Source organism: Balaenoptera musculus, chromosome 2 (assembly GCF_009873245.2).
Source record: "Balaenoptera musculus isolate JJ_BM4_2016_0621 chromosome 2, mBalMus1.pri.v3, whole genome shotgun sequence".
NCBI classification, from domain to species: Eukaryota; Metazoa; Chordata; class Mammalia; order Artiodactyla; family Balaenopteridae; genus Balaenoptera; species Balaenoptera musculus.
The window spans coordinates 36,112,422-36,127,387 of record NC_045786.1 but is presented as its reverse complement, the minus strand read 5'-3'; the positions used below and the strand labels follow the sequence as shown (position 1 = coordinate 36,127,387).

The 14,966-nt window shown below is 40.2% G+C and overlaps 1 protein-coding gene across 5 annotated transcripts; it reads left to right on the top strand.

Annotated features, from left to right (window-relative positions):
• Positions 1 to 217: 217 nt before the first annotated feature.
• RAMAC (RNA guanine-7 methyltransferase activating subunit) lies at positions 218 to 10,104 on the top strand. 5 transcript variants are annotated; one of them, XR_005018749.1, is made up of 5 exons: positions 218 to 338; positions 1,110 to 1,158; positions 3,564 to 3,742; positions 4,469 to 5,973; positions 9,899 to 10,104. XR_005018749.1 is itself a non-coding variant. In XM_036843375.1 (5 exons), the coding sequence occupies exons 4-5, from the start codon at positions 3,573 to 3,575 to the stop codon at positions 4,653 to 4,655; spliced, it is 357 nt and encodes a 118-aa protein (XP_036699270.1). In that variant the 5' UTR covers positions 220 to 338; positions 1,110 to 1,158; positions 1,365 to 1,499; positions 3,564 to 3,572; the 3' UTR covers positions 4,656 to 5,671. The 5 variants fall into 5 exon arrangements, 4 of the variants coding, with proteins under 4 accessions (XP_036699270.1, XP_036699271.1, XP_036699269.1 ...); XM_036843375.1 differs by lacking the exon at positions 9,899 to 10,104 and adding an exon at positions 1,365 to 1,499 and having other exon boundaries at positions 220 to 338; positions 4,469 to 5,671; XM_036843376.1 differs by lacking the exon at positions 9,899 to 10,104 and adding an exon at positions 1,325 to 1,499 and having other exon boundaries at positions 220 to 338; positions 4,469 to 5,671.
• The last annotated feature ends 4,862 nt before the right edge of the window (positions 10,105 to 14,966 follow it).

Sequence of the window (14,966 nt, the reverse complement as noted above, 5' to 3'; positions counted from 1 at the left end):
CTGATCAACTTTGTGACCTTGGAAAAGTCTCTTGGAGAAGTCTTTTTAATCCCTTGGGGCACAGTCACCAGGCAGACTGAAAGCGCACGGTGGGCACCATCACCTTTAGCCCGCCAACCCACCACCCTCGTGGAGCTCCAGGCGAGCCACCAGAGTTGGAAGAATTGGGAAAAATCCACACGGTGCGCCGAAGATACCGCGAGACTTCACAGGCCCGCCTCGGCCTTAGCGCGCCGGAAGCGGAAGTCAGGCGGTGGTCGGAGTCTGGCTAAAGTGGTCCTGTTACCTTGGAGAGCTGAAGGGGTCCGGAGGTCCTGTGACGGTGTTCTGGGCCGGAGGTAGGTTTCCGTGAGCGTCCAGCTGGCGGAGTCCGGCCCGAGCGGGATAGATACAGCCCTGGGCGGGGTGGGGGGGCGGAGTGGGGGGTCGCTCATTCGCGGCCGCGGGGAGGGGGGAGCCGGGCGGGCCGAGCTGAGTAGCCGGCGAGGTGTCCTCCGGCTCTGCCGTTCCGAGACTAGACTCTTTGGCGAGACCGGAAGCCGCTTACTCCTCGCGGCCTCCAGTTTCCCTCGCACCTGGGGCCGAGGTGCTTCAGAAGGAGCGCATCAGTCAAAGCCTCGATAGACAGGCGCTGGTGTGCTGTGAGAGAGGACTGAAAAAAGCAGTGGTTCTCAGTCCGTGTCTTCGTCGGTTAGTTCTCTGGGTTCATCTCCCAGGGCAGCGAAACCCCATTCTGGGTAGTCATTTCCAAGGTTAGTGGCCCGCAGCGAAAGTTCTGTGTGGTTTTATTTAGGGTCAAGAAACTAGTAGTCTTCGAGTACATATCTGAAAGGCTGTACCCTGTGTTTTCCAACAGAAAAGAACATACTTTGTGAAGTTGTTATTCATGCTCGAACTAGCTCATTGGTTGTGAGTGGCATCTTCTAGCTCTCCGGTGGCACTTTAAGCTCCAATTCCCTCTTTGGAATTAGCGTTGCAAGTCTTTAGAGCACTTTAAATCCTGCCACTTCATTAACCTTTATGGTTCCTGTCCCCACGACACACACCTTTTGAGGGTTTCTTTCAAGGGAGTCAAGTTTTGTTGTTTTGTTTTGTTTTTCTTCCCATAGATCTAAACAATCTAAACATTAAACAGTACAGCTGCCTCAAATCCCTGGGGTAAGTAAAGCTTGGATCAGTTAAAATTCTATTTAAATTTCATTCTCACCAGTAATTATAAAGATGATACACATTCGTTTATGTGTGGGAGGGGGATCCTGGAAGAACATAAGAATAGAATAGCACATTTGCCTTGGCTTATGATTTTTACTGCCCCTCTGGTTAGGTATGGGTCATCTTTCTGGTGATTTCTGTGATTCCTATAGAAATCAAGGCACGCCTTTAATTTGCTGAATTTATTTTAAACCATACCCTGGATTTGAGAATTTGACATCTGTTTGCCAATCCCAGACACATTGGTATTTAATAAGACATACTGTAAGAGAGCAGAGGCCCGGAAGGTAAGACATGTAGATATTGTTTCTTGCATCCAAATAATAATCTTTAATTTTGTTGGGACAAAGGTAGTATTATAAATATTTGCATATGTTTTGAGGGATTTGGAGGAAAGAAAAACTAATGGAAAAGCTGTCTTTCAGTATCATATCTCTTTGACAAAAACTTTTCATTATAAACTGAAGTAATACAGGAAGAAAAATAATTTTAGGACATCAGATAAGGGAGATTTGGTTTTAAAGTTTTAGCATGATGTCCCGTATGCCCCAAATCATAGAACAGATTTTAGTGGTCTTGAGGCAGAGAACAGAAAGATGGGGTTTAGGTGAGGAAAGGAGGGGATGGGACTACATCAAGGAAGGACTGGGAATTGGGGGCTACCTTCAAAATACTGCTAGGGCTGGCTTCCAGGTCTTGGTTGAAGATGAAAAGAAGTGAACTCTTTGTCCCCTGGTTTCTCAAGGATTAGGCTGCTGCAGCCTAAGTCAAATCTTTTCTCAGAGGTAGAGGGCTAGCTGAAAATTTGGGTGAAGAAATACTGCTTCAAAAGTGAATCCATAATTGCCCTGGAAAACCCAGCTGATACAAATTTCAGTTTTCATAGCCATTAGATAATATTTATAGTCGTTTTTTTCATATGTCACAGAACCTGGAATAAGATTATATTGAATACCATTATAAAGTAGTTACCCTAGACTTTAGTAGCTGTGTGTTTAAGGCCTTTTTATTTGCCTTTCTGATTTCATGTCTTTACTGTATTTACAGTCTTTCTCTTTATTGGCTCTTTTATTTTCCTACAAACAACTTCAGGTGTTGTAGCCTGGGGAAAAAAAGAGATAACCTTCCAGTAACCCCTTAGCTACTGCCCTTTGTGTTTTGTCTCTTGTTTCCAGCCAAGCCTCTTGAAAGCTTGGTCTTTAATCAGTGTAGATTTCTACTTCCTTACCTTCCAGTTATTTCTTAATTAATTGTAGTCCTGTTTTAATCCCTGCTACTCTAATCACCTTCTAATGGCTAAATCCAATTAATTTTCTCTTCTTGGTTCTTCCTATTACTTTACGATTTAACACTGATGACCTTTCACTCTTTATTCTCTTGCTTTCTATGATAATCTCTTTTGGTTCTTCTCTCATCTGTGTGTGGTCTCCTCTTATCCCTTCTTTAACTTCTTTATATGTTGATGTTCTCCAGAATTCTGTTTCTTGATACTCTTTCTTATCCCATTGCCTTCCTGAAGAGTCTCATTCATTCTCACCGTATTATCCACCAACAAAATCAATGTCTCCCATATTCATCTTCCACCCAGTTCTCAATCCCAGACCCTCCACGTGGATGTACATACCATAGCTAAGTTCAACTCAGTGTGGATCTTCGCCCACCCTTCTGTAGTTCCCATGACACCATAACCTGTCCAATTATTTGGCCAGAAACCTAGGAGTTATCCTTTATTCCCTTCTCTCCTCACAGCATCTACTCAGTGACTGATTTCTCCTGGAATTCTTTTAAAACTATTCCCACAGTCAGTGCCTCAGATTAAACCCTCAGCATGTCCCCTATATTATTGCAGTAATCTGCCTTTAAACTCACTAATCGCTACCTGTTAGAAAAGTGATCCTTCTAAATAGTAAATTTGCTCTTGAGACTTTCCTGCTTAAACCACCTATGACTCCCCACTGCCTACCAGAAAAAGGGCAAAGTTGTTTGCATTGAATACAGAGTTATTCACAGTTTGACCCCTGTCCACTTTTACAGCTTCATTTCTTGACATTTGCTGCTCCTCCCTTTATATTTACACCATATCTGTCTTTTCTGCTAGACTGAGAGCTCTTTGTGGGCAGGGTTCATGATACATTGTTCATCTTTGTATCCCAGGCTCCTAGTTAGCACAATGCCTGTACTATAGTAATCAAGAAGTACTGAATTGAATCTAGTCTATCTTAGGTTTAAAAGTACACAAGGACTTTTATGAATACCCTGCCTAAAAGTATTTACTTCTTGTTTTTCCACTATCTGGTGAAGATAGTGTTATTTAAAAAAATTCTAAAAGAAACATATTAAAAACTGTACAGAATTTCAGAATGACTGGCACTTCTGAAGCTGTTCCAAATTTTGAAGAGATGTTTGCCAGTAGATTCACAGAAGATGACAAAGAGTACCAGGAATACCTGAAACGCCCTCCTGAGTCCCCTCCAATTGTTGAGGAATGGAATAGCAGAGCTGGTGGGAACCAAAGAAATAGAGGCAATCGGTATGTATTACTTCAGAACAGTAAATGCCAGTGGCTGATCTGGGAGAGGATAGCTTGAATCTGCTAGCCCACAAGGCCAGTGAGGGCAGGAATCAGTGTTTTTGTGCAGTGTGGTATACCGAGTGCCTAGTAACTGCTTGGCACACAGTAAGTGCCTGGTAAATATTTGCTTTTAATATTTTGTCAGCACCATATTTTTTTTCCCTTCCTATGCAATTGTGTGTGTGTTATAATGTTTTTTTAAAAAATATTCTTTGTCTGGACTAATATTTTATTTTCTCTGCAAATATGCTTTAAAAACCTAGAGTCTTTTACAAAACTTTTGCATTAAATTCCATAAAGAAGATACTGTTTTTGGTTTTACTTTAGAAAGAAGTTTATACAATGTAAATTACTTCTATTTGATACCTCAAAATAGATCAAAGGAATATTACCATACTGCTTTTGAACAATTGAATAGGTTTCAGAACCATCCTATTGTTTGGGGTTTGGTGTTGTAGTCTAACTCTTCTCTGCAAAGTATTGAATATATCCAGTATAATACTGGATCTGAATCTTAGGAGAGTTTTGAATAACTAGTGCTGTAACATTCTTTAGAGAAAAATGTTTTTTACTCTTTTGTATACTGAGTATTAGATTGAGAAATGAAATGCACCAGGATAGATTTGTCATGTGTTTTTTTTTTTTTAAGGGAAGTATAAAAATCTTTTTGTTTTGTTGTTGTAGGTTGCAAGATAACAGACAGTTTAGGGGTAGGGATAGCAGACGGGGGTGGCCAAGTGACAATCGATCCAATCAGTGGCATGGACGATCCTGGGGTAACAATTACCCGCAGCACAGACAAGAATCTTACTACCCCCATCAATATGGACACTATGGTTACAACCAACGGCCTCCCTATGGCTACTACTGATAGAAATGTCAGCAGCTTTTAGTAAAACCATTTACTCTGTTAACATGACAAAAATTTATGTTGTATTTTCTGTTGGTCATAGTTTTACATCTGATTGTAGAGAGTGGATTGATTTTTTGGAACTTGAGACATTTTTTAAATTAGATCTTACTGGAGAGATATGATGGCTGCTGGAAATATCAATAAATACTCCCCTAAAAAGGTTGTGGCTTATATTGCTTGACTTCTACCTCAGATTCTTCTTTATTTCATGACTTAATAGTGCTTTGAATGTTGTGAATTTTTTCCTTGTTTGACTTTCAGGAGTTCTTTGTTTTACACAGAAATAAAAATTTTACATAGAAAATGCTTGCTTTTACTTTGTAAGGTAAGGAAGTATCCCTGTACTCGGATGTGCTCATTCCTAATATTTTACAGAAGTAGTACAATCAGCTCCTAAATGCACAGCTATGCTTACTTGTGATATATTGTACATAGTAGTAGTTGAAAGGAAAACAGTTATAGTATATTTCATTTGGCTTTTGTTATTATGTGACTGTGGTACTTTGTAATTACTCTATAGGTATGAATCATCTTCACAATCGTTTTGGTTTCTTTTTAGAGGGATATCAAGAATAAACCTGTAAAATCAGGAAGGAATCATTCTCAGTTTCAATGTCTTGATCTAGTGGTAGGTGGGATTAAGGCACACAGTAATTTTATACAAACTCTAAGGTTTTTTGCTAACTTAAACATACCAGGTCAAAATTCACGCATTATACAAAAGTTTAACTCTGCAATGTTCCCTTCCTTTTCAATCATATGTAAATAATGCTGCATTTTGTATTTACTTTTATGGTATTTAACGTGGGTTGATTTTACAATGTTATGTTCACCTCCAAATGTGCACCTTTGCTGCTTCCTCTTCTGTAAATCCAGTGATGCTGTAACTTCCTTTCAGAGTGATCATTGTATTTCACATCATTTTAATGGCCATTATAATGGTTTTATTCAAATAAAATACTTGTAAGTAAGTATTCTCTCTCAAATTTTGGCAGTTAGCGCATTCATTAGAGATGAGCTTTTTGATTTTTTATTACTCTGTTCTCCTATCTGTTGAAAAAGGTTTATTTAGTGTAAGAATAATATTAAGAAAGAGTACAAGTTTCGTCATAGGTCAAAGGTATTAAAAGGCAACTTCCTGAATCTGCCTTCTGCTGCCTTCTCTCTTAGCCCTCCACTCTAGGCCCTTGAGGTTGACATCTCCAGGTACTACTTCTACATGCTCTGGATCCAACTCTCCCCTCCACCCCTGCTTCCTTAAGAGCGATTCTTTCAGGTAACTATTTTATTAGAAAGGATTTGATAAACCAAGTACTCACACTCAGATGTAAATAAAATTTTAACAATAAGATAAGGGTTTTCCATGTACCCTTGTAATTACATCAATAGGTAACAAGCCAGTGCTGGTACATTAAGATAGGTCTTGATACTACAGAATATTTAGCCCAGAGAGTTAAGAATGGTTTGACTATACCCTAAGATCTTCTCTGAAAGCAGATGGGTTATTAAAAATATCTGTCAACTGATAAAGCACAGCCACTGACCAGTTGGGACAATAGCTGACCACAACTTTAGAGCAGGATCCTGGAGGCCCTCTGCTGTGCCAGCTGTTGACACTAATTAGAGAGAGATCTGGATCCAGGGGACAGGGTTGGAGTGAGGGATGCCTCTCAGGAAGCTCCGAAGAAGAGTATTTTCTAACAGTATTTAAATATTTTAACACTGTAACAGTAGGGTACATATGGTCTGAGTATCAACTCTACTTGAAAATATGAGAAGAGTCCTCCTTTTAACATGAGTTATTTCTGCATTCTGCATGAGTAATCTATGTGGTGGTGGTTTTTCTTTTTTTTAAGCAACAGTCATTATCAGACTGCTCCCTGTGTGCTTAAAACCAGCAAGAAGTAAAGGCATGGTTTCTGCTTCATGTGGGAGAGACAGAAAAGAACATCAAACCAACTTCAGGATCATTTAAAAGTGGAGAAGAAAGAATTAGAAGTGTCAAATGGAGTTAATCTCAAATAGGTAGTCTGTTGTAATAGCATATAGATTGAGCATAAGGAATCCTGGCTCCAAGATATCTGACCTTGAGAAAATCACTTAAACTTTGAGCTTATTTGCTCACCTGCAAAAATGGGGACAACACCTTCCCTTTTCACTCTCACAGGGTTATAAAAATAAGTGACCAAACATACGAGAGCTTGAGAATAGAAACTAAAGCTCGTGACCATTAAAACCCCAGTGGTACATAATTGGTGCTGCATAAACATTTGTTTAATCAATGGGAGGGAAGGATTTGATAAATTTTAAAGCATAGTGTTGATATAAAGTATGTAGAATAACATAGAAAATGAGGTAGGCAGCTTGAGAATGAAAGATTTGCGATTGTTTCCTTATGTGAATTATTATATGAATTAGCAAAAGAATAAGACATTATATCCTTCAGAAAATAACAAACACTTCAAACATGGAAGAAAGAAGGGAATTCCCTGGTGTTCCAAGTGATTAGGACTCGGCAATTTCACTGCTATGGCCTGGGTTCAATCCCTGACTGGGAGGCTAAGATCCTGTGGTGTGGCCAAAAAAAAAAGAAAAAAACAAATATGGAAGAAAGAAAGTTTATCTAAAAGTTGAGCCAAAATTACTGGCATTTGCTGTTTGGAAATTGGCACTGACTTGAGAATGGTGAATGTTCATTATGGAACACATCAAATTAATATCCATTTGAGACAGATTGCTAGAGACTTAGAGAACTTTTTTTTTTTTTTCCTTGAGTGCTAGAAGGATTTGAGGTTATCCAGAGTGTAGTAACCTTGTGTCAGTGCTCTAAGAATAGTTTTTAGGTTCTTGAAACTATATAGGAGAAAGACAGCCGGTAAGATCTCCAGCATGGTTTTGGTTTCCAAAGCTGCATTCCTTACAACATAATGCTCAACAGACAAGGATGTAATTTTCCCTTTGTATTTTATTCTCCTAAAGGAAAATATAGAACTTTATGACAGAATTAAGGGTAATGAAATGTCAGTTTTAAGTTTAGAATGCCAAAAAGGAAAGAAATGATCTTTGACCCTGAAGATTACTGATATCACTGATTTTGAACTCTAATGAAAGCACTACACTTTGTTTCAGTTTTTTAAAATTTAATTTTAGTTTTTTATACAGCAGGTTCTTATTAGTTATCTATTTAATATGTATTAGTGTATACATGTCAATCCCAATCTCCACAATTCATTCCCCCCCAACCCCCACCCCACTTTCCCCCCTTGGTGTCCATACGTTTGTTTTCTACATCCGTGTCTCTATTTTTGCCTTGCAAACCGGTTCATCTGTACCATTTTTCTAGATTCCTGTTTCACAGTTTTTTAACACCTTAAAAATTTTCCTAGACTTTGTATTCTGTTTGATTCACTCAACCTAAACAGAGATTTGGCTGTGTATGGAAATCTATGCTCTGGGCCTTTGACTTCTTTTAATTAGCACTATTGTTTATAGTGAAAGGGAATTTTTATTCTTTTTTTTTTAAAGGCTATAATTCTTTTTTTTAATTTATTTTATTTTATTTATTTTTTTGGCTGCATTGGGTCTTCGTTGCTGTGCACGGGCTTTCCCTAGTTGCGGTGAGCGGAGGCTACTCTTCCTTGTGGTGCACGGGCTTCTCGTTGCAGTGGCTTTTCTTGTTGCAGAGCATGGGCTCTAGGCGCATGGGCTTCAGTAGTTGTGGCGTGCAGGCTCAGTATCTGTGGCTTGCAGTTTCTAGAGCGCAGGCTCAGTAGTTGTGGCGCACGGGCTTAGTTGCTCCGTGGCACGTGGGATCTTCCCGGACCAGGGCTCAGACCCGTGTCCCCTGCACTGGCAGGTGGATTCCTAACCACTGCGCCACCAGGGAAGCCCGGGAATTTTTATTCTTGTTAAGAAATGTAGGAAATAAATATTCCCAGCTTGAGGTGGCTTGTTGGATAACTTCAGTTAGCTGGAAATGTTACTTGTGAAAGTGCTTACTCTGGTAATGTTAGACAAATTGAGGTATTATATATAAACTATTCACTGAAAAGCTTGTTTGGGCTTTGTCTTTCAATGTCTTGTGTTTTAACCAAAGAAGCATATTTGATATATATATATATAGATGGGAACTTTGAAATACATTAGGCTTTGGCTAATTCTGTGTGAAAAACCTAATTATATAAGTCACTCAGAGAATGTTTCCTCTATTTATAAGCTTAGGTATGCTTTTAAAGTTCTCCAGTTTTTAATTTAGAATGAATTAAGACCAACAGCAGTAAATATTCTTGACATTTGTAGAAATTAATGATGTTAATTTTTAGATTAATACTTAAGAATTCAGATATATTCAGATGTGACATTCTATTATATCTAAATGGATATTTTCCTGGGTCCTGCTACATCACATTATTTTGGAGCCAAATCAACAACTAGATTCAAGTAGTAGATTATCATTGGACTCTAAGGTTGCCTTGAGAGCAAATATTTCTTCCTTTCTAGAGGTCTGACTGCCCTCTACTGGGACCAGCTTTTGGGAGAAATAGGGATGGGAGCAGAGATCCCATGACCTGTGGAGACGGAGGGAGAGAGGGCCAGGCCGGCTCCATGGGTCTCAGTCAGTAGGGCTGCTGTATTAGGATATGCCAGGGTTTAAGAGGAAGTGACTTAAGCTGGTGTGACACAGCTGAGGCCCGCACGTGCCAGAGATACATTTGTATCTTAGTAGCTTGTTATCAGTGCTGTCAGACTGGAAAACGGGATGAGCTGTGGATAATACCCCTCAGATTTTAAGAGTTACAGGATGGCATGGGAGGAGGTTAACGAGGACAAGTCATCCTCATCAAAATTGCTAATATGTGATTTGACTGCCCCCTTGAAGGATTAAGTGAAAGCATTTGCATAAAGTACACATCACTGGGCTGGGCACATACTCAGTGCCCATTCAGTGTCAGGTTTGTGCCTCCCGAAGCAGAGTGGGGTACCTCTGGGCTGACTTGGGTGCAAAAAGTGCAGCTCAGATCTTTCACCAGTCTCCATGTGCTGATGGGCTAATTCAGTTGTTTTCATTCCTGTCCCTAAGGGATACAGAGAGCCCCACGTATTAATTACCGGTTAGATTTTCTCCGGGTTTCAGTGACTTCTCCTGAGACAGCTTCAGGGGACGATGTGATGATGATCTCATGGTTTTTTCCCACTGCCAGTGCCTTCAACTCCCTAAAGGATCACCAGCCTCTTTGTCTGAATCAGGTAAATAAAGCTGCTGTAATTGCTAAAGGCCAGAGCTTTCTCCTGTGTGTGTGTGTGTTTGTGTGTGTGTTTCTCATTTTAAAGGTTCCTTCACTATATGTTTTGTGTGTATACAAAATAATACTGTAAAAAGTAAAACTAGACAAATATGAATAATCTGCATCCAACCAGTGACTTTGGCCTTTTGTGAATGCTTCTGTCTCTTTCACCATGCCCACACAAATATATATATATAAATTTGGTATATGCATGTTTTTCCTTTCTTACTAAAGTGAGGTTACATATATAAACCCACACACATGTGTATATTATTCTTTGTTCATACAACAGATTATAATAGACATCACTCCAGGTCACTAGCTATAGATTAAAAATTAATGACTTAATTTTAATAACATGATATTGTATAGTATGGATATACCATTGATTATATGATCATTCTCCTATAGGTAGACACTTAGGTTGTTTCCTTTTTTGCCCCTACTTAACAATGCCATATTGCTTTTGTCCATGTATCTTTTGAATGCTTTTATGTGTTCTGTGGGGTAGTCTCAAAAGTAGAATTGTTGGGTTAAAAAAAACCTGTATTATTTCATTTTAATAAATGCTGCCACATTTTCTAAAGCATTGTAGCAATTTACATTCCCATCAGCAACATACGAGTATTCATGTATGTGTCTCCTCTCTCCCTATGACTTCAACGTTTTGTCTAGATGGCCACAGGCTTTTTTACTTTAGGAGAGCTTTACTAGGTTGTGTTTCATTGTTGATCATTGTCAGTATTTCACCTAGGACACTGCACCTTTCATTATGTAAGTTTATCTTCTATTTCTCCAATGTTTTCTTTTTTTGGGGGGGAGGGCCGCAATGCGCTGCATGTGGAACTTCCCTGACCAGGGATCGGACCCATGCCCCCTGCAGTGGAAGTGTGGCATCTTAACGGACCACCGGGGAAGTCCTCCAATATTTTCTTGATTATATCTTTAAATCTTTGTTCTTCTGTTCCATTTCTTTGGTTCTCTTCTCCAGTTATGCATGTGTTGGTTTTCCTTTGTCTGACTTCTGTATCTGTCATTTTCCTGTCTTTGCTCACCTTTCTCTAGCCTGCCCTCTAAACTCCATGTCATATATTCAGCCTTTTCTCTGTTGTGTTGTTTCCAGCAAGGCCTTTATTTCTACGATGCTTTTTTTATTTTTAAATTTGATTAGCCACATTTCAAGTGCTCAGGAGCCACATGTGGCCAGCAGCAACTGTATTAGCAGCACAGTTCTAGAAGCAGACTAAAGGCTTGGAGTTCTGTTGACTTGCTCCCTTATTTTCCACAGCGCTCCAATCCCCCAGGTATCTCTGGGGAAACCTAAGACTCTGAAACAATTCCAAAGACACTTTTGATAGTAAAACCACATCATGGATGAGAAGAGTTGCATGTAGAAATGCCCACAGACTCTGTACCTTGTGCTGCAAAGTTTGGGGATTCACCCCTGCCAAACTCTAATAAGGGGACTAGATGGACCCTGTGGCACACAGCTAGAATAGGATTATAAAATGCTGAAAACTTGTATCATCAGTTGAATTATAAGGATTATCTGAAAAAAGCCTATGTGAGCAGAGTTAGGTGGTCTCCTGGAGCCTGCAAAAAGGGAGCTTCTCTGCCATGAAGCATCAGTGTTCAGTGTTGTCCCGGGAGAGGGGCTGGTAAGATAAATATGTCTATCCCTGCAGCAGAAATGGGAGCTCTAGACAGTCATAGCTCCCTGCTCCTGGCCTCTAAGTTCCCTGGCTCTGACCCCAAGCTCTCCAAGCTTCAAATGATGACTGGCTTCTTGAAGAGATTTCCCAAAGGGACAGAAGGTGCTGAGGATCCCACTACACAGTCTCTTTGGCAGGTACGTTCTTAAATTAATAAATTGGCATCCTTTTAGAAATTAATTCCTTGTCAATTTTCCAGCCCAATTCCATTTTCAAAAACACTGACTACATGGGATTTCTGAAAGCTGCAAAATTAAGGCACTCAGGACCTCGCTGGCTCCACCAAAGTACTGACCCGAGACTCCTGAGTACTCAGCCGGCCCTGGTTAATGCCACACTCTGGCCTCTGCTAAACTCAAGGTATGAGGGGACTAAGTCTAAGGAATGTCTCTGAGAAGACTAGACAAGAAGGATAAGAGATTGTGACATTGGTAGTCAGGCACTACAGAAGGGATTTCCTAATAGTACTGCTCACTTCAAAAGGAATTAAGAGTCCGTTCCCTTCTTTATGTGTGGTTTTCTGCTACTGCATTATGGTGCCACCTCTTGGATATAAATTGAAAATCTAGCTTTAAAATTTTTTAGTCTCCAGTCACACGCATTAAAAAAATCTGAAGTGGGAGGCCATGATGGGTTCTAAAATTTATATTCTGCTTTACAGTTAAGGAACTACTTAACCAAATCCCTAGAATCTGTAAGAGGGGGGATGCTGGTGGCCTGCAGCCCAGAAAAGAACTGCCTCCTCAAGTGAGTTTTTAGCTGTTTGGAATTTTAAACAGTGCAAAGGTGCCACCTGCATGCTCTGGTTCTCTCTCCATACCTAGCTGGCAAACAAGTGAGGAATGGCTCACAGGAATCAGGAGTTCAAGTTCCCTGTTTCTGCCTCCAATTGTCAACATATAGTGTAGGCAAAGCAGTATCTGGCAAGTAGTACGCGCCCAAGTTATTAAGAAATTATTCTTAAATCATTTTTGCAGGAGTAATTATGTATTAAGGTGGGGAATGATAGATTACAGATGCAGTGCTAGAACATCACCATGACACTAGTCATCAGAGTTGGAAAAGTATCATTTAAACCTTGTTCATGGGCTGCCTGAAAGGCTGGACCCTCAGGACAGCACAGGATGAGAAAGGCAGTGTCATCAGGTCACTCTGTAGACCGTGTAAGTATTCACTTACAGTTAACGGGGGTAGGCAGGGCTATAGTCGTGTTATTAGACAACCGTTAAAGGGGTTGGGGATTTTGTGTCCTTGTCCTAGGTCACTGGGCCTGTCTTAATATCCTTGGGGGAAGAACAGGGGCCAGCTGAAGAAAGCTGCATTAATTAAACTTCCACAGCAGCTCAAGGTGCCCAGGCCTTAGCTGTGATTGTTATTAATGGGGAACAGCCCTATGTGGGTCAAGAGAGCATCAGACTGCTGAAGGCAACCTCATTTGCTAAGGAAGAAAGGGAAACATGTCCTCAAACACAGCTGCTGAACTAGTTCCTACCTCTGCCAACAGTTTTTTGATGACAAAGTAAGGATGTTCTTTTTAAAAAGATAGATAGTGTGTTTCTCAAAAAAAGTGATGATTAGGCAAAAAAGTCCGTTAAAATCATGGCCATTTTAAATGAAGTAAATAGACGATTGTGACGGGTATTTGTTGACTCCTATCCAGCATCCATTTCTCTTTCTCTAACTTTTTTCCCAATTTGTATTCAAGTATCTACCTCTCTCTGCTCACTCCTTTGCTTCCAAGTAGGCTGAGCCCATCCCCAGCTCTAGGATGGGCCTTGATTAATCTATAACAATTAGAGTAACTCTCCTCTTTTCTCTAGTCACTGTTTTAGGTAACCTGTGTTACAACATGGCATTCCCTGACAGTAGGGGCTGGTTTAGAAACTGTGTTACCTAATCTGGGCTGAGATACAAGGAGGAGCTGATTGAGAGCTTTTGGAAAAGAAATACCACAGCTCTTCTTAGAGGCCTTTTTTTCTACTGGAGGGGGTGACAGGTGGACAAGAAGCCTGGAACTGCTGCCTTTTTGCTTCCATGGGGGAAACAGGCCTGAGGGTGAAGCTGGCACTGCTGAAGTAAGTCAGGGGAAGGAAAGAAAGTGGGTCCTTTATGACATCACTGAGCTGCTGAGTCAATAACCTCTAAGTAAACCCTGCCTCTGGACTTTCCAGGTATGTGAGCTAATAAATCCCTTTATTGTTTGAGCCAGATGAGTTAGGTTTCTGTTACTTACCAAGGAAAGCATCCTAACAAACAAACAGTGATTCACGTAAAAACCACAAGTAAAATGCCTGTAGAGCACACACCAGAACAATGCTGAAAAACAGAAAATGTTCCGAAGCCAAGACCACATAAAACAGAAAAGCACATTTGGAGGGAATGTGGCAAAATGGCTTAGAAGAGAAGGCAGATGAGCGTAACCCATGCTCTGCCCTTAATGTTTACTCTGATCTTGGATGAGCCACCTAACTTTGGTTGTCCTTGGTTCCTCTCAACAGAGTAAGCTGTACTAGATGAGTGGCTCCCAGTTCTTTTACCATCCGTAATTTTTATTATTGGTCCTTTTTGTGGCTTTTATATTTTTAAAGATTTTTGTCTGTCAATAGGTTTTTCTCATGTACTTAGACAAAGTACACAACTGCAGATCGGCTCTTCTATCAGCAAAGGTAATCAGGTTAAGTTATTCACCTTAACAAATTACTATAATTTTATTGAACATTTAAAAACAAGATATTATTAGCTTTTGAAGTTCAATATAGATATGACTTCTGATTGATAGGTTTTTACAAATACTGAATAGCTTCCAGATCTTGTCTTCTTTTGAGGATCTTAGGAGATTCTTTTTTATTTATTTATTTATTTATTTATTTTTATTTATTTATTTAGGCTGTATTGGGTCTTTCGTTTCTGTGAGAGGGCTTTTTCTAGTTGTGGCAGGCAGGGGCCACTCTTCATCGCGGTGCACGGGCCTTTCACTGTCACGGCCTCTCTTGTTGCGGGGCACAGGCTCCAGACGCGCAGGCTCAGTAGTTGTGGCTCACCTCACGGGCCTAGCTGCTCCGCGGCATGTGGGATCTTCCCAGACCAGGGCTCGAACCCGTGTCCCCTGCATTGGCAGGCAGACTCTCAACCACTGCGCCACCAGGGAAGCCCCTAGGAGATTCTTAAGAACTACCAGATTTGATGACTGCAGTTAACCATCCAAGGAGGAAGAAAATTCATCACTTCTCAAAAATGAAAATTAACATTAAATTACAAGTCGTTTTTTTTTT

Excerpts from the sequence above, each read along its gene's own strand:
- RAMAC (XM_036843374.1), top strand. The coding sequence starts at position 3,573 with ATGACTGGCACTTCTGAAGCTGTTCCAAATTTTGAAGAGATGTTTGCC. Across the intron at positions 3,743-4,468 it reads CAAAGAAATAGAGGCAATCG|GTTGCAAGATAACAGACAGT; the intron begins GTATGTATTACT and ends TTGTTGTTGTAG.